This window comes from Colossoma macropomum, unplaced genomic scaffold, assembly GCF_904425465.1.
Source record: "Colossoma macropomum unplaced genomic scaffold, Colossoma_macropomum, whole genome shotgun sequence".
NCBI lineage: Eukaryota > Metazoa > Chordata > Actinopteri > Characiformes > Serrasalmidae > Colossoma > Colossoma macropomum.
This window is the reverse complement of record NW_023494789.1, coordinates 12106321-12132447: the sequence shown is the minus strand read 5'-3', so window position 1 is coordinate 12132447 and position 26127 is coordinate 12106321. Positions and strand designations below refer to the sequence as shown.

The window sequence follows — 26127 nt, the reverse complement described above, 5'->3', positions numbered from 1 at the left end:
CACACAAACACACACACACGCTAATGTGTTTTGGTGTGTGGAGGGGGGTGTTTCTGTGCTCTTCAGTGTGAGTGTGGGTAAGTGCTGCTGTGCTTTACCTAACCTGACTTTAACTTTCACCTCAGCAAACAAAAGATTTCTTTTTAAATAAAAGTTGCTGTTTATTGGGGGGAAAAAATTTTTTTTTCCATTTGGGGATCAGCCAAAAACACTCAGCACACACACACCATATACGGATGATTCTAACAAACTGGTACAACATGAGAGTTTAATTTAAGACTTGGATTTGGACTAAAATCCTTTTCCTTTGAGTGATTCTATACCAACTCAAATGTTAAAAAGAGCCATTTTGTCCTTTTCTCTAAAGTAAAACCACCTTGGGAGCCACAACATTTTATGTCCATTTTACCATCTTGGCTGTAAATATGTCTCAAAATGTGCTAATGTACTAGTATAGGCTAAAGAATATAAAATAAACAAAAACGCAGACTTACTTTAAGCTTTAAGCCTTAAGCTTTAGCTCAGCTATAACCACTTTTCTTGCATCTCCGGCAGGAAACTTTTCCTCAAAAGTAGAATAGGTTCTTGTAAACAGTCTCTCAATGTGTGACTTTTTACGAGGCTGAAGTCAGCTTCTCATTCTCCAGCTTCATGCTGGAATTTTCCCGTTCCACCTTAAATGCTGCAGCAGTTACATTCTGGCACCTCAGGTAGAATTTAAGAAATAAGAAAATAATTTTCTTAATAAGAAAATTCTGGCAAATGAGAATCTGACTTCACCTTTGCAACTTTTTAGTGTTGATAGTTTCTCGTTGCAGATTGAACGTATTAGGAAATCAGCTGGAGTGATTTGGAGCGTCTCCAAATTATCAATATTCCTCTTAAATATTTCTCTTTGCCTTTTCATTAGCTACTAGCTAGGCATGATTGTTGTCTGTGTTATTGTGGTGACCAGCAGTCTGTGCGCCAGTCTTCAAGGTTAAAAGATGGTAAATGAAATAATAATAAAACTGAAATAAGCTACATTAACTTCAGTGTTTCAGATGATTTATTGTTAAAACTCTGTTAAAACAGTAGAGCTTTATTTTACTGCCAAGGAGGCTTATTTTATTTTTATCTGAAAATCTAATTCTGCTGTGGAGCCACAACAGGGCAGTAAAAAGAGCCACAAGTGGCTCCGGAGCCTCATGTTGCCGAACCCGGGCCTATTCCTTAAAGGTGTTTTATTTTATTATTGAACTTTCCATTTTGTAACTACCAAAACAATCATAACGCTACCCAAGCTTTACTAAATGTTTTGGTAGTGACAATTTTAGCTCATTTTAAGGAAAACTCAAAAGTACATGACCAGGAAATAAAGCTTTGAACAGCTGTACATACATAAAATCATCATATTTTTCATTAAAAGACTAAAAAGAACTTGTGTTTCAGTAGTGACAATTCTTTATGTTTCACACTGATTTTCAGACTTTGGGATGCATTTACTTCAAAACAATGGGATCTAACTGTTCACCATGTGACCATGGGAGACAGGGATGCAGTCTCACTTCCTGCTCTAAAATGCGGGGGTGTGGCTAAAACAAGACTTTCGGCAGTGACATGCACCAAGGGTCTGAAAGGAAGTGTAGCTGTCAAGAAGCCCTCACTGAGGAAAGGGAACCGACATAAAGAAGAAAATTTACAGTAGAACATCTAAAAAGAGATGCAAGATTTTAAAGACTATTAAGCCTAAATGTGAAATTGAGAGTTTTGAAGTTGAAATTGATTCTGAGAAGCAGAAAATGCAACAAACTTCGACGACTGATCCCTGACTAATATCCCTGCATATTTCTTTGCCCTACTGAATGCAAAATTCCTAAAAAGAATGGAAGCTGTAATAAAAGCATCTGATATGTAGTTGTGTAAATCAATGTTCAGTATATGTTTATTGCTTTATTTCTAACACTAAAAAACAAACACGAAAACAATGAAAGGGCAATCTATGACTTTTGCACAGTACTGTATGTTGTTAAGAAACTGAATAGTTCTGTGAGACACGGATGCATATTTGGGTCAATATCCATATGACGGGCCTAATAAAGATTTTAGAAGATTTCGGGGGCCTGGTCACCATGTGCCCCGGTTTGCCTCCGTAAGCTATAAAAAACAGGCCCTCACTCAGCACTTTAAACACCTCACTGTCACTGCTGGACTGAGAATAGTACACCCACCAAAAATATCCAGCCAACAGTGTCCTGTGGGCAGCATCCTATGACTACTGATGAAGGACTAGAGGATGACCAACACAAACTGTGCAGAAACAGATGAGGTATCACCTCTGACTTTACATCTACAGGGTGGACCAACAAGGTAGGAGTGTCTAATAGAGTGGACAGTGAGTGGACACAGTGTTTAAAAACTCCAACAGCACTGCTGTGTCTGATCTACTCATACCAGCGCAACACACACTAACACACCACCACCACGTCAGCATCAGTGCAGTGCTGAGAATGATCCACAACCCAAATAACACCTGCTCTGTGGGGATCCTGTGGGGGTCCTGACCATTGAAGAACAGGGTAACAAAGTATGCAGAGAAACAGATGAACTACAGTCTGTAACTGTAGAACTACAAAGTGCTCCTATGTGGTCAGTGGAGCTGATAAAATGGACAGTGAGTATAGATACAAGGAGGTGTACTTAATGCGCAAACTACACACACACACACACACACACACACACACACACACACACACAAACTTATGCACACGTACACACACACCGCCTGTTTTGATTGGCTGATGGAGTGTTAGGGGTGGTGCCACGTTGCTGTGGAACCGTTGCCTGCACCCTCCACACACACACACACACACACTGCCCACTTCTACCACAGTAGTGGGCAAAGCGACACCACACACATATTCACACACACAAACACATAAAAACACTCCTCCCGCTGGCTGTGGAGGGAGGGATGCACGGCACGCCACGCGGAGCCTCGCGCCTCCACTATGCCCACTCTGCTCCAGCCGGGACCCCCGCGCGCGCGCGTGTGACTATGATGCGCCATGGCTTGGTGTGACCGGGGCATCCAGGTAGTGCTGACCACGCTGGGCGCGTTCGCCGCCTTCAGCCTGATGACTGTGGCCATCGGCACGGACTACTGGCTCTACTCGCGCGCGCACATCTGCAACAGCACCAACAGCAGCACTGACGAGGCGGACAACCTGCTGCAGCCCAAGAAGACCAAAGGAGACCTCACTCACTCCGGCCTGTGGAGGATCTGCTGCATCGAAGGTAAAAAGTGGACAGCTGACAGGACTTTTAGGCTTCTTAAACGCTTTGTTTGGGGTCTTTTCTCAGAAGTGGAAACTTGGGGCGGGGGGCAGCTTGAAACCGTCATATTAAAAGAGCGTAAATTCATTTTTACCCTCTATATTTTTGAACAGTTTAAATGTATTGCCTGAATATTAAGTATCGACTGGATCATTTGGAAATGGCCTAAAGTTACATTTACGTCAATAGACATTAAAGTTAAGAACATTTTGTTTCTTACAGAGCTTCTAATGCGGTGATACGACGGTTTGTACTTGTGCGTAAAGGGGAGCGCCACCAATTTTCCAAAATTTGACTGCATATTTCAGGCACTAAGATGTAAACAAAATAATTCAGAGTGGTTTGGTGTGAAATGGTTTATTGTAGAGAAAATGACTGACTCAGATTACTTAACAGTGGTGGTGATAGGAACCAGACGTCATGTCTACAACACAAATTTAGCCATTTTATTTACTTTCCCAAACCACCAGTGAATCTACACGTGAGTTTTTATATGTAATTTTGAAGATGGCAAAATACTCATAAATCTGAAAAAAAAAGTTTTCTTTGGGTACTATTTTGCCTCATAACACCCTGCATGTATCCCTCCGCCAATGAGTTAAAATACAATTTAAACCAAAGCTTTGATCAGGAAACCATCATAAAACAGTGTCTCAGGCAGTGCATTCATAACCATTTCATGTAGTATCTTTCTGTGAGGGACCTTTTAGAGGTGGATGTCTGGTTCCTATCACCACCACTGTGAACTATTCTGACTCTGCAAGTTTCTCTAGAACAGAGCATTTCACACCAAACCACTCTGAATGACTCTGTTTACATGTCAACCATTTAAGTATGTAGATTTTTTGAAATATCAGTGGAGTTCCCCTTTAACAAATGCTAGGCTAGACTATTTTAAACGTTTTTTAGATTGGCAACTTTATCAGCCACTTTCTTGTTTTCTCTGACGAGATGAAGCTGTTTAAATGTAAAATCGGAGTTCCTTTCTTAGATTAAGAACTTTATGCTCAAAGTTAGCCAGTTAGGCTCCATTTCTGACCATGTTTTCGCGCCTTTTTGCTTCCTTATTTGTCTTTTCCATACATAAGAAGGCGATATTACAGTTTGAACTCTTTTTTCTACTCCCAGGCTGAGAAAGCATGTCCTGCAAAAAAACTTATAAATTATTTCTGCGTTTTCTGAGGGATAAAAAGCGCTGCTTCAAAGGATTTTCGCGCCTTTTTTCTGTTTGGTTGTTTGTTATTTTTCTCCAACAGGGAGAATGTGGCTGAAATGTTGGTTCATTTCTCAAGAGAATTAATGAACAATAAAAGTAAAAAAAAAGTTCATAATTATTTTGGGATTTTTTGAAGGTTTCGTTTTTGCTTTGTGCTTTTTTTTTAAACTTTGTCGTAGTTGACGCTGTTGCTGGGCAACCGCAGCTCTTGCATTGCTATGGAAACTCCTCTCCCGCGTGGAGAGCTTGATCCTTTTGCTCCTCTGATTGGTGGAGCGGTAAGACGCTTAAACTCAGTAAAGGTTTTTTTTTTATTATTTTAACAATACACTAATGCACATATTATATCACAAAAAGGATGAAAGAATAAGTGCTTTGTAAATAAAATAAGAAAAAATAATAGTAAAATTAAATAAGAAAAACACACAGTACAATAAATACATTAAGAAACTGAATTTTTCCATTAATGTTTTTGCCCTGTTTAGTATTTGATTGGCAAATTTGTTTGAATTAATATGAAATTTTAATAATATTACGAAATCTCTGTCAGGCTTTGAACTCATGAGGATCAAAAGTCGACACGCAAGTGTACAGAGACCAAATCACTTACTTATTCATGACCAAATGCGATATTAGGGTTATTTTGGTCTTTCCTTTTTGTGCATATTAGGTAATAAGAGCTCCTCTCATGATAACACAGGCATCACTCTGCAAGACGCTATAAATTAATAATTATAATCCAGCAGCTTCATGCAGTTCAGTGTAGCAGAGTGGAGGACAGGAGATGTGTGCTTTAAGACACTCTCTCAGCCTGGTTTGGGAGTAAGAATTCATTTAGATCAAGTTGAAATGAGATGCACTTGTGTGTATACGTGTTGCTGTGTATTTGTAATAATGTGTAGGAGAGCTGCTGGTATCTCCATAAAGGCCATCATAATTCATCCCATATTTATGTAGTAAGCAACAGCTATGGTGTGTTGGACGAGTGCCTCTGAGCTGAACATGGGTGGTGACCCAGTAGTCAGACTTGTGTAGGTGTGAAAAGGTCATGGGTTCAATCCCAGCTGAGAGGCACTTGCACAGTTGACTTGAGCCAAACATCTAACTAGGGCTGCCTTGATTATTCAATTTAAATAAAATTATTAAATTATATGTGCCTTTTGTACCAATCTGTGGTGAGTAGTTGACAATGTGCATGAATTGTCATATGTAACATATTTACTGCTCTTACAAATATATATATATATATACATATACATACATATATATATATATATATATGTGTATATGTATATATATATATATATATATGTATATATATGTATATATATATATATACACACCTACAAATATATATATATATATATATATATATATATATATATATATATATATACACACTTACAAATATATATATATATATAGGTGGTTGCAGTAGTATACATAGATGGTTGCTAGGGTGTTCACAAGTGGTTGCTATAGCATCCCATAAGGTTGCTAGGGTGTTTCTAAATGGTTAATATGGTGTCCCAGCTGGTTGCCAGGGTGTTGCTAAAAGAGGTTGCATTGGTACCAAAGGTGTTGGAAGGTGGTTGATAGAGAGGGAATTCTACAATAGTAGCATATATATTTTCATCATTTCATTGTGGCCTAAAAATACTTGACAAATGGTTTAATAAATGTTAATGTTAATGATTATTACATTGCTTGATTACACATTTAACTGATTGTGACCTACATAAAAAGGATATGCATGGTTTTTTAATGTTCAGTGAAATCAATTTGTTGACCAGTTTGGCCTTTTTTTTAACAAACTTTAATTACTCTATTAATTCCCCAAATAATTGGTAGATTTCTCAAATATTAATATATTCAACAGTAACAACTGCTGTGGCCTAGGAAAGCAACTGGTTCCAATGACATGGTGCCAGGTAGGATTAATGCCTGGTCTGCTCACATTATTAGCCCCGCCCACCAGAGGGCTCTACAGTGTCTGACAGTGAAACAGAGAGTCTGTGTCTGTTTTCCTTAATAACAGCTGAGCCTCAGATAGAGTCAGTTCAGGATATCATAAAGAAACAGATTAAAGTCAGACCACGTTTACCTGAGTTATCAGCAAGTAGGCAGGATTTAATATAGCCAGATGATATGAGAGCGTTCCAGGGAGGATCAGAGAGAGAGAGATGCTCTAGTTCAGCTTATTAATGCTCTGCGATTTGTCTGTATAAACATTTTCCTCATTAAATTATTTAGATTTTATTTGTAAGACCAACGAGTCGAAAAAGAGCTTCGCTTCCGTGGTGCTAAATGTTTAATACATTTCAACATTTCGTGACACGCTCAGTAGACACACACACACGCATACACACACACACACACACACACACACACACACACACACAAATTCCAGAACTCATTAATGCAAACGCCTACAATATACACTCAGACTGCATATATGGATCATTCTACTGGCTAAAGTCAGAGTTCTAAGCTCCTTTTGGACTTTCAACTGACTTGGACTTTGGACTAAAATCCTTTTGCTTTGAGTGACATTGTGTCTTACATGTTTGTTTTATTGAAATAAATTAATGAACATTCCAACTTTTCTCTAATAAAACAATCAGCACTAATGACAGCAAATGTTTCGATAGTGACAATTTTAGCTCATTTTGAACAGAACTCAGTACATGACAAGCAAACACAGGTTTAAACAGTTGCACACACATAAAATCATCATATTTTATTGAATCACAAAAAAGTTTACCTTATTGCAGAAAATAAGTGTTTTGGTAGTGACATCTCCTAATGTTCCACACTGATTTTCAAACTTTACTTCAAAACAATGGGACCTAACTACTCACCATGTGGCCATGAGGGACAGGGATGCATTCTCACTTCCTGCTCTCAAATGAAGGGGTGTGGCTAAAATAAGGCTCTGCCCACATACTAAAACTCTTTGTGTTTTGGTGATGACATGAAAACATGGCACTTTTTTGAATAATTTGAATAAACTCAAAAGAAATCTGAACGCTTTAACTTCTCTGTAAAATAAATCAAAAAGATCTTTAAAAAACACTGAAAAAAGACGAAAAAAATATAAGTATTACTTTCACAAGCATAAATTTAGGGGTTAGGGTTTGAGACAGAGACCTTCCAATAGAAAGTGCCCTATAAATGAATATTTTATATATAATTAGCTTATCACTATCTCTATTAATGCAACGTATATAATCATTAGCATTGTGACAAGTTTTGTCCATTTGCAGTTGGAGCATAGTGTTCAGTTCAGAACCATTGGCCAACTGTTCTTCCACATGGACTTTGACCTCTGCATTTAACCCATCTATGCAGTGAAGTACCCACATACACACACACACACACACACTAGGGGGCAGTGAGCAGCCCTATCCATGGTGCCCGAGGAGCACCGGGAAGTTGGGGGTGAGATGCCTTGCTCAAGGGCACTTCAGTCACTTACTGTCGGACTTTGAAATTGGCGCCCTTTCAGTCACAAGGCTGGTTCCCTAGCCTCAAGCCCACAACTGCTCCCAAAAGAATGTGTTGTCAGAAGTGGGATGCGAACCCACGCCTCCAGAGGAGACTGCGACCTGAACGCAGCGCCTTAGACCGCTCGGCCATCCTGACACAACAAGCAAGTCAGTTGAGTTCTATCACAGTTTGAAACAGAATGACTATCATTGTGTTTCATGCACTGATAAAGTACTGTGTGCTTCTTCATTTATTTCATTTCCAGTCCAAACTTTCATTTAGGACTGAGTTATTCATTTGTCAGAATCAGAATACATATTTAACAGCAAAGCTTCAGAGACCAAAATATGATCTCAAAATTTTCAGTAGTTTAGTGTCCACCCTTTTCTGCATTTTCTGCTTCTCAGGATCCAAATAATCAAACACATTCAGTGATGTTCAGGTCTGGACGCTGGGGTGGTCAGTCCATTGTTCAGCTTCTTTGTTTGATGTGTCTGTCTCATTTTCTCAGTAAGTGTTCTTGAACAGCTACACATCCTTTCAGGCCCATAGCGCTGAGTTGTCTTTTCACAGTGGAAGGATGGACAGAAACTGAAACAAGAGTGTAGCTTGATTTTCTCCTTTCTCTCAAAGATGAAAGTGGTGGACCAGTTCATGAACAGATCATCAGTCCCATTTTCTCTGAATCTTTTCATAAAGTGGATGATCTTATATCTAACCTCAGAAATATCTCTTGATTTATGAAAGACTTGTACATAATGGCTGTTTTGTCTGGAGGATTAAATGAAGGGTGGTCTCAGACTTTTCCGCAGTACTGTATGTCATCAAACCCTTAAATGGCCAGGGCCCACTGGCAGACCCAAAGTTTTGCTACACGCTTCTATAACCTAAGAACAGCTCAGCTAATTTGCACTAAACTTCCTGAAGTTAATGAATAATAAGCCTTAATATGGGATTTTAAGAGGTTAAATGCGACATTCACTACATTTCTTACAAACATGCATAACAGAGTCAGCCTGTAGCAGAGATCACTGATGTTTCTTCTTCTGCTCCACCAGAGTCACACTTTTCTCAGCAGTGGGTGCTGAAGGGCAAAACTCACACCAAAGCTTGATTTGATCTTTCCAAGTAACCACACATACATTCACCCCTCACATGTCTCTTTAATGTGTTCTCTTAAAAAAATGCTAAAAGAAACACGAGACGCTTTTCTGTTTTCTTCGGCTCATCTCACGCTTGTTAGCTTGCTACAGTTGATTAAACACAAAACCCAATTAGTAGTGTAATGAGACGGGGAGACGGACGCGTTCAAAGAAGCTCCCTCCAAAAGAAACGCTGCTCATGAAAATTCCACTTATAATCTATAAGAAATATTCAGATAAATGTCATGAAAAGCTGCGGAGTCACAGCTGTCAGAGCTATTTCATAATGCACTAGGAAGTAGAAGAGTAGCCCAAGAGATGTTTTAGGAAAAGCCATAACTTTATCTATATATTTTAAGAAACATTGTAAATGTCTGTATTTGCATATGGTACAGGAAATATAATAAGAAGATTTGCATATATTAAAGTCAGGTCCCTGGAGAGTATTGAACTTTATCTATATCCGAGAGGGGCTTAGCTAATCTAATGGTTAGCTTTCTCCAACAGAAAAAGTACAGAATATTTCTTAATCCAGCCCATAAAAATGCACTATATTTGGTGAATTGGATTAAAATGCATTCCACACTATATAAGCATGAAGCACATAAAATGTACAGCATTTTAAACATTAATAAAGCTTCGAGTAACAGAACATGACAACTGCATTAACCAGTTATAGAGCACTTAGGTTAGGCTTTGCATTATGCATGAGGCCTTATGCTATGTCATATCATGAAGCGTGATTAAAGCAATTATATATATTGAATAATATACTGTTGTGCACCCTCTCTCAGTTCAAATTAGGAGGACGTTGCCTAGGGTGAGAAATCTAGCAGAGACTTATTCGTCAAACGATGGCAAATTGTTTCATTTCAAATGAATATTCCAATTATAACTGCTGCCGAAGCTTGTTTCACAGAGAGAAGCTTAAAGAGGCACCACGTGAAAATGTAGCCATTGCAGTATGTGTTGTAAACATGTCTACTTACCTCCTACATTTGTCGCCCAATAGTCTTGAGAGTGAGACTTTCCAGGTTTAAAGGCTAGGAAAATTACCTTCTGATGATGTATATTGAAGGCGGGAGTAACTACAAGCATACACAATGGAGGGCGGTGTGATTTTTTTTTTTTTCACTAGCTGGCAAATGCAGAAGGATGTCAGGTCGCTAATATTACTGATTGAAAGTTTATTTAAATTTATTAGCCTGTACATCAGTGGTACATCAGGGATTTCTTTATGAATGAGTGCTATACTGAACTAGAAACTGAACTAGAACATCTTGTATCAGTGCTATGTAACAAATCTATTTTACACAGTACACATTGTGGTTTGAAGACCATCATAAATTGCAGACCTGAGAGTGGTACAGACGACGTGTACTTTTAAAAATGTGTACTTTTAGATAGATAGATAGATAGATAGATAGATAGATAGATAGATAGATAGATAGATGTCCCCTCCAGTGAATGAACCAAGTGACTATGTATGTAATCTATGCTAACATTTGTGAAATATGAAATATTGAGTATTGAGTAGTAACAAAACGTAGTATTAATTGGCAGCCATGTGTCTTAAATTGTGCGGCTGTGTTTTCCATGAAAACACAAAGATCAGATCAGATCAGATCAGTATCGGCTGATATTCAGCATGAAAGAACACAGATCAGATTGGGAGGCAACAAACTGCACTGGGGTATCCCTATAAGATATGAATCAAAATCAATAGAAACATCTTTATGTCAAAAATGTCCTTTGCTCAGTTTCCATACAGCCCCTCCTCAAAGTACTTAAGCAGAGCATGTAGAGTGATACTCACCGAGGTTATTTTTGTGCTGTGGCGCTTTTGGAAACCTCAGAAAGTTTTTCATTGTCATCCAGCGATTATTATGTTGTGTTAAAGTGTATTGGCTTGGGGCTCAAGCGGAGTAGTTACAATGTGATTGAATCATGACTGCGGTATCCGATTGCTGTTGTATCCACAGGGATCAACAAAGGAAGCTGTTACCGGATCAATCACTTCCCTGAGGATAATGACTATGACACGGACAGCTCGGAGTACATCCTGCGTAAGTCTGCCTCTCTTTCACTCTCAGTCCTGCACCCAGAAATAAGCCATAATGTTTTTATTCAGAGTTCTACTTCATTGTGAGGTCATCATTTCATGATCATGGTTGTGTCTGAAACTGAAGGCAGCTGTCTTGACATCTTGCTGCCTGTGGTGTTTCATAAGGCAACACTTTCTACAAACGTTCATTTCAGACCTGACTGGCTGCCTCCCTACCCTAGATTACTGTATGAGTAGGCAGTGTTCATTACATTTCAGACACAGCCCTCAACTTATTTATGATGTCATAATTTGTGCTAACAGTGTAATAACATCACAGTGACACCAGTTAGCAGACACCAAGGGTGATAAATTCTCTAAATGATGTAACTTTTATTATTTTATTTTATTATGGAGTGAAATGAGCTTGAGGTTGTTTTTATTGGCACTTTTCTGTGATGCTCATTACAAAACGTAGTATTAATTGGCAGCCATGTGTCTTAAATTGTGCGGCTGTGTTTTCCATGAAAACACAAAGATCAGATCAGATCAGATCAGTATCGGCTGATATTCAGCATGAAGAGCATTACTGCACTGTGAGGTCATCATTTCATGATATTAACTTATTTATGATGTCATAATTTGTGCTAACAATGGTGCTGTACACAGACAGTTATTTTAGAACTGCGCTCTGTGGGCATGCTCAGTAAAAGCCCTGATTAGCAGTGCAGTTCTGTGTCTTATAGCTGTGTTTTAGTCCTAGCCAGGCCATGCTTGGCCTTGGGATATTTAGGATTAGTGTAAGACTGCAACTAATCGATATGTTTACAACTGATTAATTTTTCAACAAAGAATGGACATTTCAGGTTAATTTGTGAGGCAATAAAAATATTTAAACAAAAAAAAATAGCACTATAGCACTATTACTGCACTGTACTAAACCCAGACCAAAAACACATAGTAAGGGACAAATGGCTTAAAAGGGGCCGATTTAAAGTTGTCTGTTTTCACTAGGGGGGCATTAGTCCCATTTTTTCTAAATACAAGTACAAGTACATGTGTTTTGGTACACACCGCTGCCATAATGAGTAGCCTACTTAGAATTAAGTAGTTGTTAGTGTAGTTATTATTAAATATGTGCAACATACCTTAACAGTTAAATATAAAACCAAGCAGATTTGAAATGAAGTGCATTAAATTAATTACCTTGGATTGCGTAGCGCTGCAGTGGAGAAGAGTGGGCTTTGTTCCACGTCACTAAAGCTCTTTTGTGCAGCTGTAAGTAAAGTATATTTCATAGTTTTGATCCCCATTCATCTCTTTCAATAGCAGTCTCTGTAACACAGTGACAGCAGGAATCACATCCACAGCTAATACAAGAAACTCATTTGTGGAGATTTATGTGCTTTGCTAACTGGTCATCAAATGTATTAATGTTTATACCTAACTAAATGTTAGCTTTTATTACCTCAATTTTACTAGCCTATGTGTGTTCACCTGTAGTGGGGAAGCAGTTGTGATTGTGTGTGCTTAAAACTGGCAAAAATCACTCAGTGTGTGCCTGGCGGGAATCTACCAAGGCAAAATTTTTAAAGTGACACAACTTTGCATTCGACCGCCTGGCGTCAGCAACACTTCGCTGTTCGAGCAGACCTTTGTTCACTGCCAGCTTCAGTCATTTGTTCATTAGTGCAGCTTCATTAATTCATTAGCAGCGTACACTAGACTTATGTCACATAATATCAGGGGGTATTGGATGTTGGTATTTTTATGAGTACAAGTAAATAATAGCACGGTATTGGACAGATAGCTGATTGGAGCTGTACCGTGTATTGTACCGTGATCACTGTACCGTGATTTTGCAGTTTATCACTAAAGTCCAGGGAGAGTGGAGAATGCCACTGGTTAGCATTAGCTGTTTGCATAGCTATCATAATAACAGCTCTGCTCACCACAAAACATGCTTCATTCTGGCAAACTAAAGCACTGACACAAGTTTAGATAATTAAAAACAATAAGGAAAACCGAAAGGTAAAATGAAACCTGTTCTGTTGTGTTTGGATCTGCAGCTTGATCAGCTAACTTAACGTTAGCTTAGCCAGCAGGCTGCAGAAACAGTGCCACACACCACAGTATACATTTGATTCTGACTAAGTGGTGCTCTGAAGACACAAGTTTAGATGATAAAAACTATGTCTGACAGAGCGAAAGTCCAATGAGTAACAGAAAGCCGAAACTGAGCCTGTTCTGTGGTGTTTGGGATTGTAGTGTTTTAGTTAGCAGGCCAAACATGTCACACAGGAGAGGCTTTGTTCCAGCTAACTGATGCTAAAAGTGATCTGAGAGTGTGAAGTTGACTGACTGAGTAAAAGCCGAAATCCATTGTGTTCTGTGGTGTGTGTAGTCATTGCTGAGCTACTATCACGCTTAAGGCCAACGCACACTGGTCCAGCAATGACCAAACATTTAAAACCATTGTTCTTAACAATGGCATGCACACCAGCGGTGGTGTTGCCTCAAAGTCCGACTCCCTGGGAGAATCTGACTCCCTTTACATGCACGCATGTCACATAGGCCTATAGACTCTACAGAATACACTCACTGTTTCGGTTGTTTCTATGCATAAATAGCATTTTATCATTAATTTTCCTTACATTGTAAACAGCATAACAGGCCTTAAAGCCAAACACAGAGTCTCACAGTGACAGCTTAGTGTAATGAACTAAAGACTTTGGTTGTTGTCGCTGCACTCGAGAGACTGAATGCCTTTCAGTCATAACGATAAGTATAGCAAGAACATTTTAAACACTTTTAATTTTCAATTTTGGAGCAATATGATACTGGCAATCAGCAACTCCGAGCACTGTTCAGTGCACCACTGTAATATTGCTTTGTTCAATTAAAACCTCATCAAGACCACAGAAAGCCATGGTAGATGGTCAGGTAGGCAGTCAGTCTTTTAGATAAACAGCCTAGCCTTTTTCAGCTCACTAATAGAGAGCTGTTAGTAAAGTACTGATGTGAAGTGTGAATAATGATGGTGATTCAACTTTCACCAGCATAAAAAATGAAATGCAAAAAAAATGAAATAAGAATATGGCCATGGCAGGCCACCATGGTTAACACTGCGGCCTCACAGCAAGGAGGGTTCAATTCCCCAGCCAGGTGACCAGAGTCAACATTAACATACTAGTCTAGTCACTTTTAGCTTGAAAAACATGAGTGTGTAAAGATTTAGTTAGCTGACACCAAGGGTGATAAAATCACTAAATGAAGCTGAATGTTTTATTCCATTAAATCAAATCCAGTCAACACATCTTGTACATCTTCTGCATGGGTCGGCGCTTCTTGTACGGACTGTGGTAGCCTTTTGACGGCTGAAGTAGTCTTTCCTTATTTAGACTAAATAAATAAGAAAGTAATGCATATGACCAAAATGTAAGGCTCAGGCTCTTCACTGCTCTTTGTTGGAGTACAGAGTTTAGACATCTCTTGCTTCTCAAATATGAGATCATAGAAGAAGCTAATTTGCTTTAATTATTTTACACTTTCATGACTATTAAAAAGTCTAAAAAATTTGACTCATCCCTATTTTCAACTATTATTTGATTCATCAACATGCTTCTATGCCTTATTCCCGTTGTTACATCTTCTATTGTGTGATGAAATAATAAAAGCCATATCCCTACACTTCCTTTAGTTTATTGCTTTCTGTCAGTTTGACTGCATGTATCATAATAATTGAGAGCATTATAGAGTGTTTTAAATGAACAATTTAAGTACTATAATAATCCACATCAACATGTTTTCATAATTGACATTGTTTACTTTAGCACTAATCACTGCAACCCTAATTGAGTGTCATGGCGAAGGGAGATGAGCAATGTCTCATTGCTATGGCCGTATGGTTCAAGAAGAAGCAATGGCAGGATGCGCTGGAATAGGAAGAGATGGTGGACGAACTTCTTAGACGAGTGATAATGTTGCACGATTAGGGAGAGACCTCCTACACTGGGAACTAGAAAATGACGAAAAGACATTAGCACAATAAAATCAATACCCAGAGTGCCCCATAATTGAAAAGCAGTGACTACATCAAATCAAAAAGCTATTAATAGTCAAATGGATTATTATAGGGCTCATATCATGGAAAATCATTTTTTTTTTACCTTTCTTAAAATAAATATCAATGCATAACACAAATGCTGTTAAAGTTTCAAAAGATACCATGTACTCCCCAGTTCATACAGTCTGTATATGCAAACTAGGCCACAAAAACATCTTTGAAATTCATGGCAGTAAAATCAACATATTTACATATACCCACCCATTTATCCTCCAGCAGTTTAGCTCCGCCCATTCACGTTATAAGGAGTGTTTCAGCCTGGGCTGCTTTTTGAATGAGGCACACTACAGGTCAGCCAATCAGAGCAGTTCTCACAGTAATGAAGAAGCCCATTTAATTTAAAGGGTAAAGATAGCTTGGAAATAGTCATATAATAAGGACTTTTGGGGGACTTCTTATAACTAGTGAATAAACAATCTGTTCATGTTTTGGTGTCCAGTTTACATCAATCTACACTATATAAGTAATCACTGAATAAGAACTATTAATATGACTGTGATTCCAAAATTTTAAACAGTAGTTTAAGCGATGGGAACTTGTTTATGTGGTTTCTGACAAACATGGACTATACACTGACCAGCCACTTCACATACCTTGTTTATAAGCTCTTTGTCCATTTAATCAGGTCAATTTACCATATAGGAGCACTTTGTCATTCCACAATTACAGACTGTTGTCCATCTGTTTCTCTGAATACTTTGTTACACTGTTCTTCAGTGGTCAGGACCCCCTCAAGACCACTAAAAAGTGGGTATTACTTGGGTGGTGGATCATTCTCAGCACTGCAGTGATGCTGATGTGGTGGTGGCATGTTAGTGTGTGTGTGTGTGCTGGTATGAGTGGATCAGACACAGAAGTGGAGTTTTTTAACACTGTGTCCACTCACAGTCCACTCTATTAGCCACTCCAACCTTGTTGGTCCACCTTGCAGATGTAAAGTCAGCCATCTGTTGCTGCACAGTTGGTCATCCTCTAGTCCTTCATCAATGGTCACAGGGCACTGTTGACCGGATATTTTGGTTGGTGGACTATTCTCAGTCCAGCAGTGACAGTGAGGTGTTTAAAAACTCCAGCAGCACTGCTGTGTCTGATCCACTCAGACCAGCGCAACACAAACGAACACACCACCACCACGTCAGTATTACTGCAGTGCTGAGAATGATCCACCACTGAAATAAAACAAGAAAAAACAAGGTAGGAAAACTTCAGACAACAAACATGTCTTGGCTGATCAACTGCATTTGAAAAGTCACATCACTTTTGTGATTTATTCTCTCTTCTGGTTCTTTAAGGGTTCTTTCATAAAGAAAATGGTTCTATATAGAACCATGAACACCAAATAACCTTTTACGTGATTAAAGGGTTCTTTGCATGGTGAAATGGTTCTTCGGACTGATGAAGAATGTGCTGTATATGGTTTCATATAGAATCCTTTTGAAAAAGGTTCTATATAGCTCTGAAAAGAGACAATGTCAAGCTTGTAACAATAGAAGAACCCTTTTAGGTGTGTTATAGAACCCTTTTCAAAAAGATTCTATATAGAACCATCTACAGCACATTCTCCATCAATCTGAAGAACAATTTCACCATGCAAAGAACCTTTTAATAATGCAAAAGGTTCTTTAAGTGTTCATGGTTCTATATAGGACCATTATCTTTATGAAAGAACCCTTGAAAAACCATCATTTACCCAACCAAAAAGACGGCTCTGCGCTTTGTGCTTAAGCAGGATGCATTTTTATAGGGCAGGTTAACACATTTGATTGACAAATAGGTAAATATGAAACAATGATTTGTGAGAATAGGAAAGACAGATGACTCATAAACATGTAGTAACTGACATGTAATAAATAGAAAACTGTTCTCCGACTCCCAGCAGGTTCTCAGAGCACCACAGCGCTTGACTCATTCTGATGGTAATAAAAGACATGAAACCAAGAACAAAACCACAGACACTGATATTAGATTAGATATTAACAGCTAGATCATGAAAAGACAATCAGAGAATATCTTTAAAGAAAAAAGTTGTTTAGTTTTTGCAAATCGCCTGTTACATCACCCCAGCCACTCCTACTAGTCAGCAGTTGGACGGAGTCTTCGTCATTCCTATGCTAATTAACTCAATGGCCATGACAATCAAGCAAAGTTGACGGCTGATAATATTATTTTTAAATTCTCTTTGACAGCTGAGCTAATGGTAAAATCCTGGAATCGCCACTAATTTAAACCATGTTAAAGCAGAGAAAACAGGGAACCATGCAAGCCTTTGGAAAAATCCAACATGAGTGTTTGGCATGTTCCTGTTCTGTGCAGGGATTGTGCGAGCCTCCAGCCTTTTTCCCATCCTAAGCACCATCCTGCTGCTGCTGGGGGGGCTGTGTGTGGGGGTGGGACGAGTCTACAGCAGCAGAAACAACATCCTCCTGAGCGCTGGCATCCTCTTCGTAGCTGCAGGTAAAACAAAGGACCGGAGTAAAGCGGCTAGTGATACGACGCTCACTCATCTGATGTGGTTTTTATTGACGTACAGAATTCAATTTACACACTCCTGAGGGAACAGCACAGCTGTCGAACTGAGAGACAGAGCTCCTGCTGTACTCACATCATGAATAAATCCTTTGTAAGTTACCCGATGAGATAAAGCACAAAGGATGTTTCCCTGCAAAATCATAGATACTGTAACTCTATGTAAATGTACGGGCTTATGTAGTAGGTGGTTTTGCTCTAGGGTTTAACCTCTGAAGTTATTATCATCATTTTACCACATTATTTAACAGTAATGACATAGTTGATTACCCAGTTTGTTACATAATTAATGACAAAATTATTGCAAAATGTAAAGGGTGTAATGGGTTTTCTGTATGCACAATAATAACATCAAATTTAGGTAAAAATCATAGTAAAATGATTGTAATTTATATAATCTCTTCTACTTATGAAAGTGGATTTCCACATTCCACATTTAATTCTCTTTCAATGAGCTACAAATAAGAATTAATTAAGCAAAATGTAACACATATAGCAGGGGTTCCCAACCAGCTGCCACTGACCATTACCAGGCCGTCGGTCATTTGGTACTGGGCAGTAAATACATGGCAGAGAGGAGGAGTAACAGCTGAACTCCAAAACTGTATTTATCTTCTTGTTTGCTATGTATGTAATATTAGTATTTATTATCTAGGACTTATTTTTGCAATGCAAATGTCTACACTGTAAAGAATGTCTGTAAGTTTTACAGTAATGTATTGTTTACAAGCCAGTATAACTTTAAATGTATTTTGCAGGTTTATATATCTTCCCATGTTGAATTTTGGCACATCGTATGTAGTGCAGGCTGATTATACTGTATCAAACACCTTATTATATAAGGTTACTGTAACATTATTGTAATTTACTGCAATTTAATTATATTTTTCACTTTTTTTATTATTTAAACGTTAAAAGAGCACCCGAGCGATGAACCAGAGTAAATGCTACAAGTTTATATTTTTAGTGGTGAAGTTAGTTAAACATAAACAAAAAGCCTAACAAGCCAACACTAGCTAATTATCTACTAGTATGCTAGTTTACCTAACACAACCTCTACCAATATAAAATAAAGCGGAATATTCAAATGAGTTCATGGATTTTTCTTTTTTTGTCATATCTGTTATTATATAGCAGGGTTTGTAAGCATTTAAGCAATTTTAATAAGTATCTGGTTACCACTGCTGTGATAACTGTGAGCATTATTAGAGTAGCCTGTTAAGCCTGTTAGCTTCTGAAAGAATAGCAGTTTGTATTTTTGAAAAACTGAAATGAAAAATCAGATTTTATTAAGATTAACTCTTTAAAATGTATTTTAAATTGTTTTAACTATTTCAGCTCTTTCATTTCCACCTATGTATGTGCAATCCAGAAAATAGGATGTTATTGTTTACAGTATGCTGCATTTAAAAATGCAGTGCAGTATATCATTACTGTAAATCAACATTAAGAGTGCTGTAAATATTAATGAACTGCCTGGCAACTGTGCTGACAGCAGGTTAGTTTAAATGTAAGGAATATTTTACAGCCTGTTCACTGTATAGTGTAGCATACAAGTACAAATTTATTGTGCATACAAGTATCATGCATGCATTTAGATTGATATTGGCTTTCAGTTGATGGCTAGCATAAGTGAAAAAGGCAAAAAAGAAGTAACTGAAGAAAATTGTAGGAAAAAAACATATTTCAATTAGAAATATGATGACAATTGCATTAAAAACATATTCAGGATACCCATGCACCAAATCCACTGTGTGGTATGTGAGCAAAAGCTAGCGCATAAGGCTATAAAGCAGTCCAGTAAAACAAATCTAATCATTCGCTGTCCATCAAAAACGCTGCGGGCAGCGGTTCAGTCCCCTCCATAGAGCCATGGTTCTGAAGCCAGTCCTCAGGGACCCCCAGAAAGTCCAAATTTTTACAATGTATAGAGCAAAAATGTGGCCCATCTGGAGGGCCTTGAGAACAGGTTTAAAAGCTATTGCCCTAGAGGGTCAGGTAAGGTTATATGGTAATACAGTAAGGTCAGGAATGTCATACTTGATGTTCCACACTGAAGGCTCTGTTCTTTCTCCAGGTCTCAGCAACATCATTGGCATCATTGTGTACATTTCCAGCAATGCCGGTGACCCCAGTGACAAAAAGGGTGAAGACAAGAAAAACCAGTACAGCTACGGCTGGTCCTTCTACTCCGGAGCTTTGTCCTTCATTGTAGCTGAAGCCATCGGCGTCCTGTCCGTCAACATCTACATTGAGAAGAACAAAGAGGTCCACTTTAAGCGCCGCGAGTTCCTCAAAGGCGCGCCGTCTTCGTCCTCTTCACCCTACACACGCATCCCCAGCTACAGGTACCGCCGGCGGCGCTCCCGCTCTAGCTCCCATTCCACCGAACCGTCCCGGGACGCCTCACCTGTGGGCCGCAAGATGGCCGCTGCCACCTCACTGCCTCTGGGTGAAATCTCCATGTACACGCTGGGAAGGGAGCACCCTTTGAGGCAGGCAGGGGCCCTGGGCCCTTACAGCCCTGACCGAGAGCCACCCAGCTTCCTGCAAGTCCACAACTGCTTCCCCAAAGACACAAAAGATGGCGGAAACCGCAGGACCACACCAGTGTGAATGCACGGTGGCTGTTTACAAGATGACCACCAGTCAAGGTGGCGCTTGGAAGATTTGGAAAAGAGCGTGGTTTCGGTTTGGTGCAGTTAACAGTGGACAAGTCATAGCAAATTTGACATGAAGTTTGAGATTTGTAGCAAGAAAAAAGAGATGTTTGCTCAATATTGTAGCATTTCCAGAGCCATATTTGGCTTCATGGAGCTCCATACTGTATATTTGAATGCACAGTGACCAAGTCCAAGTAGCAATACATCTATGATGCACTGAACACTGAAAATATTAAGCCTTTGCCCCAGTATTGATGAAATACAGTTTTTTCTCAACTTTTCTTTGTACAAATGATGTACAGTGCCAGTATGTTTGACTTTGAGACAGTAAAGCAAAGGAAAAAGTCTGTAAGGTGCTAATTTAGTCAATGCGACAGGAGTTACGATCCACTGCCCAAGCTATTATCAGGTCCCGCCCCTTTTTGATTTTATATCTAGTAACAAAGCCATTTTGTATAACTGTGTTTTGAACCACTGCCATATTGTTTACTTCTGACGTTTACATTTCAACAAATTTGTTGATGTATAAAACTGTGAACTGTCCTGTAAAACCTTGGAGTTAATTTGAAAACTGAAGAAAAAGTCTTAAAAAAAAAGAAACAACTGGATGTTCAAGGACTTTCTGCTCAGGGAAGTTAATAATAATTGTTGGCTGGACGGAATTGGAGGTTCTTTATTGATCAGGGTTAAGATAAGAGAGTTTTTATGACCTACAGCAACCTTTGCATTCAACCAATATCAAGGTACTGTTGACAAATTCATCGGTCCCTATTAGAGGTCTGCTGCCCAACCTGAGCCTGACAGGAGCCCGGCAAAATATCAAGTTTCAGGCCAACTGTTCCATATAAATCAGAAACGTCTCCATTGTGGAAACGTTATGAACTGGTCCCTATATCAGATGAAGCACAATGGTCATGCACACCGAAGAGCTTGCAGGAAAATTTTGAGCTGTGAGAGCAGGACACCACATTTACCATGGATGCAGCTGTTCCATAGAAGCTAATAGCCAAATGTCAGTGTACTTCTTCGCACCAATTAACCCTTTAAGGCCAACACAAAAACATGGCTAAACCTGTTCTTCACCGCTAATCATATGCTGTAAAAAACATGATCTAACAAAGCCATAGATTTTTGTTAGGTTTGTCTCACAAACTACTTTTTTTCACAAGAAAATATATGAACAGGAATATAAATCACACATTAGATTTGTCTTAAAGTTACTCTGAATAAACAACAGAATAATAAGCACCCACTGATCCAAATTATGTAGACATGCACACGCCTTCACCTTTTCTGGTGACAGATTTAAACAAGATTAAGGGACTACTTGTATAGGCTGCCTAAGTCAGTGTCGGCTACAACATAAGCTCGGCCTTCAGATACATGTGTGGAGTATCTTAAATTTCATTTCCTGACGATCAACTAAAATCTGAATTTGAAGTGCTTCATAACAAAGCAAATAACTGTGAAACCACATCTGAGATCATCCATTTATAAGTGCATGGAGGCAGGTTCGGGTCAGGTTCGGGCTTCACATTTAGCAGTACCAGTTAGACCTAGTTGGGTCTCAAAGTCGCAGGTACAGGCCGGGTTCGGGCTTCAATTTCATGCCCCCGCAGACCTCTAGTTCCTTCACCTAAGCCTAAAGTTCTGTTGATGAACTTAAGCTAAAGAAGCTCTTCATTCTCAGCTCCTCAGTGGGCGTGCTTTAGCACATATGGTCCTAACACTTGGGTAATTTTCTCCGGTTTGTGCCATGGGCGGCTCATGTTCATTGTGGGTAGAAGGAGGCATTTGGCTAATGAAGCAAGCTCGATTGCCATACAACACACAGAGTCCATTCAACGAGAGCACAGAACACATTACAGCATCCACAGGGTGGTGAATTAATGTGCCACAGCGCTCCAAGCGCGGCGCTGAGCCTACTGCAGCATTCCCAAGCATTCCGAGATGTCTGTCCAGATCTCTGAACAGAGAAAACTGAGTAATTAAAAAAATAAAGTAATAACGTCTGGCAACAGCTGACAATTACGGAAGGTAACATTCCAGGGCCAGGATGCCACAGTCATTGAGGTGATGATATAACTGCCAAGAAGTCGATTCGTTATCATATCTTATTGCTGTGATCAATCAAACATGGACAGTTGTTGTTTCTCTGTGGACGGTGTGAAATTGTCTCATAATATAACAACATTACCGCAGGAAATATCTTTCTATTCCCAACAGTTATTGTCATGGCAACAGTTAATAAAGTCAAAGTGAATTGCGTTCTGAAGTTGCCTATACTCCTGTTTACGACTACGCGAAGATAAAAAAGCTTCTTGTTTCCGAGCTCTCCCGGTATTACGTCTTTTAACAACTGTTCTAACAAAAAAAAGCCAACATGCATACCTGTAATTTAGCGCTATGCTTTCTGTTAATCTAACACATTTGCAATACATGATTTTTTCTGTGGAAAAGTAAGAGTGGATGTGTATTGTTATGCTGTAACTTTTTTATTATTTGTCGTCTGCTCTCCTTGACTGTAGTCCACCTCAATAAAGGCAAAGATGATAATGTTTACCTGACATGCTTGACCTCTGCGCTTTTCCTCTCTGCATCATATACAGGCAACTTCCAAAAAATATGAACATCAGAATACAGGATGTGCACTCTTAAGAATAAAAGTGCTATAGAAGAACCAGCCTAGGTTTCCTAAAGAATTAGTAAATCCATGATTATTTAAAGAAATAATGCCATGCCTGAAGCTCCTCCTCCCTCCTATCTAACTTCCCTTTAGGCTGTCAAAGTTAATGTGTTTGCAAAGTGTTAACTAAGCCCAGCTGCAGCACGCTGTATGTTGTTCTGATAACCTGTGATTGTAGCCTTCTCGTTCAAGTACAGCTTTCAAACAGCTTTTAAAGCAATATCTTCAGCACCTTCAAGGAGAGCTATGGATAAATCAATGAGCAGCAAACTAACAAAAGCAGCTCCAAAATGGAAAGTTTCCATTTCCCTCAAGAGTCTACACTGTTGGAACATGCAGCCCCTGTTGATCTCACTGGACATCATTGATGAAAATTAGAAACTGTGTTCATGCTATGGAAGTCGTGTAATTTTCACGTTTAGATTGAGAAAATGATAATCATTTTAGTTAGTAATACGCAATGAATAGTGAAAATAATAAATATATTCTGGTGAAGCTTAATTTATCCACTCATATACACTCTAAAAGGGTTCTTTAGCAAAGGGTTCTTTGAATGCTCATGGTTCCATATAGAACCATTTTCTTTACCGGAAGAACATTTTTTTAGTGTGTAGCTATAACAAAATGCACTGCTTCAGGGTCACATTTGAGCAAATGAGACTTCTCTCTGACCTACTTCTGATAAATTTCCATCTCTACCTGCCATTTCACTCCACCACCTCCTCATCTCATCCCAGGACCTCAATCCTTTTTCAGTCTGCTCTTGAGGTCCAGTCTTCTAGTGTTAAGTAGAAGCCATCTATGCCAAAGAACCCTGAGAACTTCAGATGAGTTCTCAGGGTTCTTTGGCATAGATGGCTTCTTTCCCTCCTGCAGTCTTACAGCTTCTCCAGATACTACAACCACATATTTAAGGTGTGATCAAAACTCACAAAAATTGCTTTTTAAAACTAGTTCCTTTGTGGAAACCTTTTTTAAAAAGCAATTTTTGACCACTACTATTGGTCCATTCATCATAAAATGCTCACACAATGTAAAGAAACCAACATAAATGCAAATACAAGGTTTTGGTGTGACAGTGATGATTGTTGACAGTGTTCTTTCTATTATTTTCATTTAATTTATCAAAAACATCTTCTTCATGCATCAATGTATGAAGGATAAAACCTGCAGCTTAACTTCCAGATATTGCCCAGTAATGGAAGGCAAAAAGCCAGCAGTTTTCCAGAAGTGTGAATCCTTCACAGACCCTGATGAAAGTGTGAGAGTATTTTTAAGCCCTGAATTTGCATTACAAGTGATTTCAGTTCTTCTCTGAGCTCAACAATGACACACAAAAGCCTGAAGTGTTAAGTGAACTCCAGCAGAGCAAAATTTTCTCCTGCAGAGCTCAGTTTAATACAGTTCATCTTCACACAAACTAACTTCATATTCATAGGTTGGCTGCATGCAAAGCAATACATCACAAAAACTCTATAGCCGATATTTACTTCCATCTCATGTGTCCTATCAGTTACATGTAAAGCTGGATGCACCTGGGACTAATGTATGTTGTCATAACAGCCTATGCCTCATACAAATTTTTGTAACATAATATGATCAATAATCTGTCATGGCAACTCATGACAGCATACTACATCAGTCATAGCATATTTACAGCATGCCTATGTCAATGTTGTGTAGCAGGGCTCAAGTGAAGTGATACCAATGAAGTGTTTTATTTAGGATTTACTTTGGAATGAACAGGATGAGTAACATCACATAATCTAAGCCACTTAACACAGTTATTTAGTTCTTATTAAAGTATTTAGATATTTTAGTTTCTTGAAACAGCAGAAAGGATTAACGCTCTTGTATGATTGTGAAAATTAGTAGAATGATAAGAGGAGGTCATGCCACCATATGCAGTGGAAAAAAACAGACTTTTGGGGGTGCGTGAATCAAAAAACTGGGTAGCACCGTTGCCTCACAGCAAGAAGGGCCTGGGTTCAATTCCCTGCCCAGGCGACAAGGGTCCTTTCTGTGTGTAGTTTGCATGTTCTCCCCACGTCTGTGTCGGTTTCCTCCCACAGTTCAAAGACACTAAAGAAAGTATAAAAAAAAAAATCTGGGTTTTACTAAACCACTAACAGTTTAGAACACTAAAAGTAAGTATAAATAGAATACATTTTTTGTGATTTACATGTGTTATAGTGTTAACTGTAAAATGTTTTGTTACATTAGTAATGTAATGAGATCTTAACAGGCTGCATAAGTGGTGGCAGCTGGTTGGAGTTTGGGCGGGGGTGTGTGTGTGGGGGTGGGTGTCGCAGTTCCATCTTTCAAGAATCGTGATACCCCCCTCCCTCATGACAGCGTACTACATTAGTCATGACATGTTTATGAAATGATTATGTTGATGTTATGTAGTAAGGCTCAGTTGAAGTGCTACCAACAGATGTTTTATTGAACAGTTTCTTCGGAATTAACAGGATAAATAACAGCAAATGATTTAGGCCACTTTAGAGTTGAGGCATAATTAAGGCATTTATTTAGATAGATATTCATAGTGTTAACTGAGAAATGAAATGTTTTGTTCGTCTATTGCGGTTGGGGACTTGGTTTCAGAATCATTACACCCCTAGAAATGATTCACATTTACATGAAATTACATTACTAGAGTTCCACCCATTTGCTGTTCTCATGAACTAAAGGTGCAGCAGCTCCACTCCTAGCTTCGGCCCAATTTAACACTGGCCTAAGGCATTCACCTGTGAAATCATGGACACCATAAAGAAAATGTAAGTTTATTTTGACTTTAATAATACAGAAAGCTGTCAAATTGTTATTTTGAAGGCATCTGAGGTTTATTAACTTTGGGTATGAATCTCTGATTAAAAAATACTGTAAAATATTTTGCACACTGACAATAGCAATCTGA

General features: G+C 38.8%; 1 protein-coding gene and 1 non-coding gene across 2 annotated transcripts; one reads left to right on the top strand and one right to left on the bottom strand.

The window, feature by feature from the left end:
• The first annotated feature begins 3047 nt into the window (after nt 1-3047).
• LOC118807928 (voltage-dependent calcium channel gamma-4 subunit) lies at nt 3048-21105 on the top strand. The gene is made up of 4 exons (XM_036570114.1): nt 3048-3276; nt 11145-11228; nt 17646-17786; nt 19936-21105. Exons 1-4 carry the CDS (start codon nt 3048-3050, stop codon nt 20472-20474), a joined length of 993 nt encoding a protein of 330 aa, XP_036426007.1. The 3' UTR covers nt 20475-21105.
• trnal-cag lies at nt 8094-8176 on the bottom strand. Its single transcript has one exon. It is a non-coding gene; the product is annotated as a tRNA-Leu (tRNA).
• Nucleotides 21106-26127: the final 5022 nt, after the last annotated feature.

Coding starts and splice junctions, on each gene's coding strand:
- LOC118807928 (XM_036570114.1), top strand. CDS start 3,048: ATGGCTTGGTGTGACCGGGGCATCCAGGTAGTGCTGACCACGCTGGGC. Junction 3,277..11,144: donor GAGGATCTGCTGCATCGAAG/GTAAAAAGTGGA, acceptor TTGTATCCACAG/GGATCAACAAAGGAAGCTGT. Junction 11,229..17,645: donor CAGCTCGGAGTACATCCTGC/GTAAGTCTGCCT, acceptor TGTTCTGTGCAG/GGATTGTGCGAGCCTCCAGC.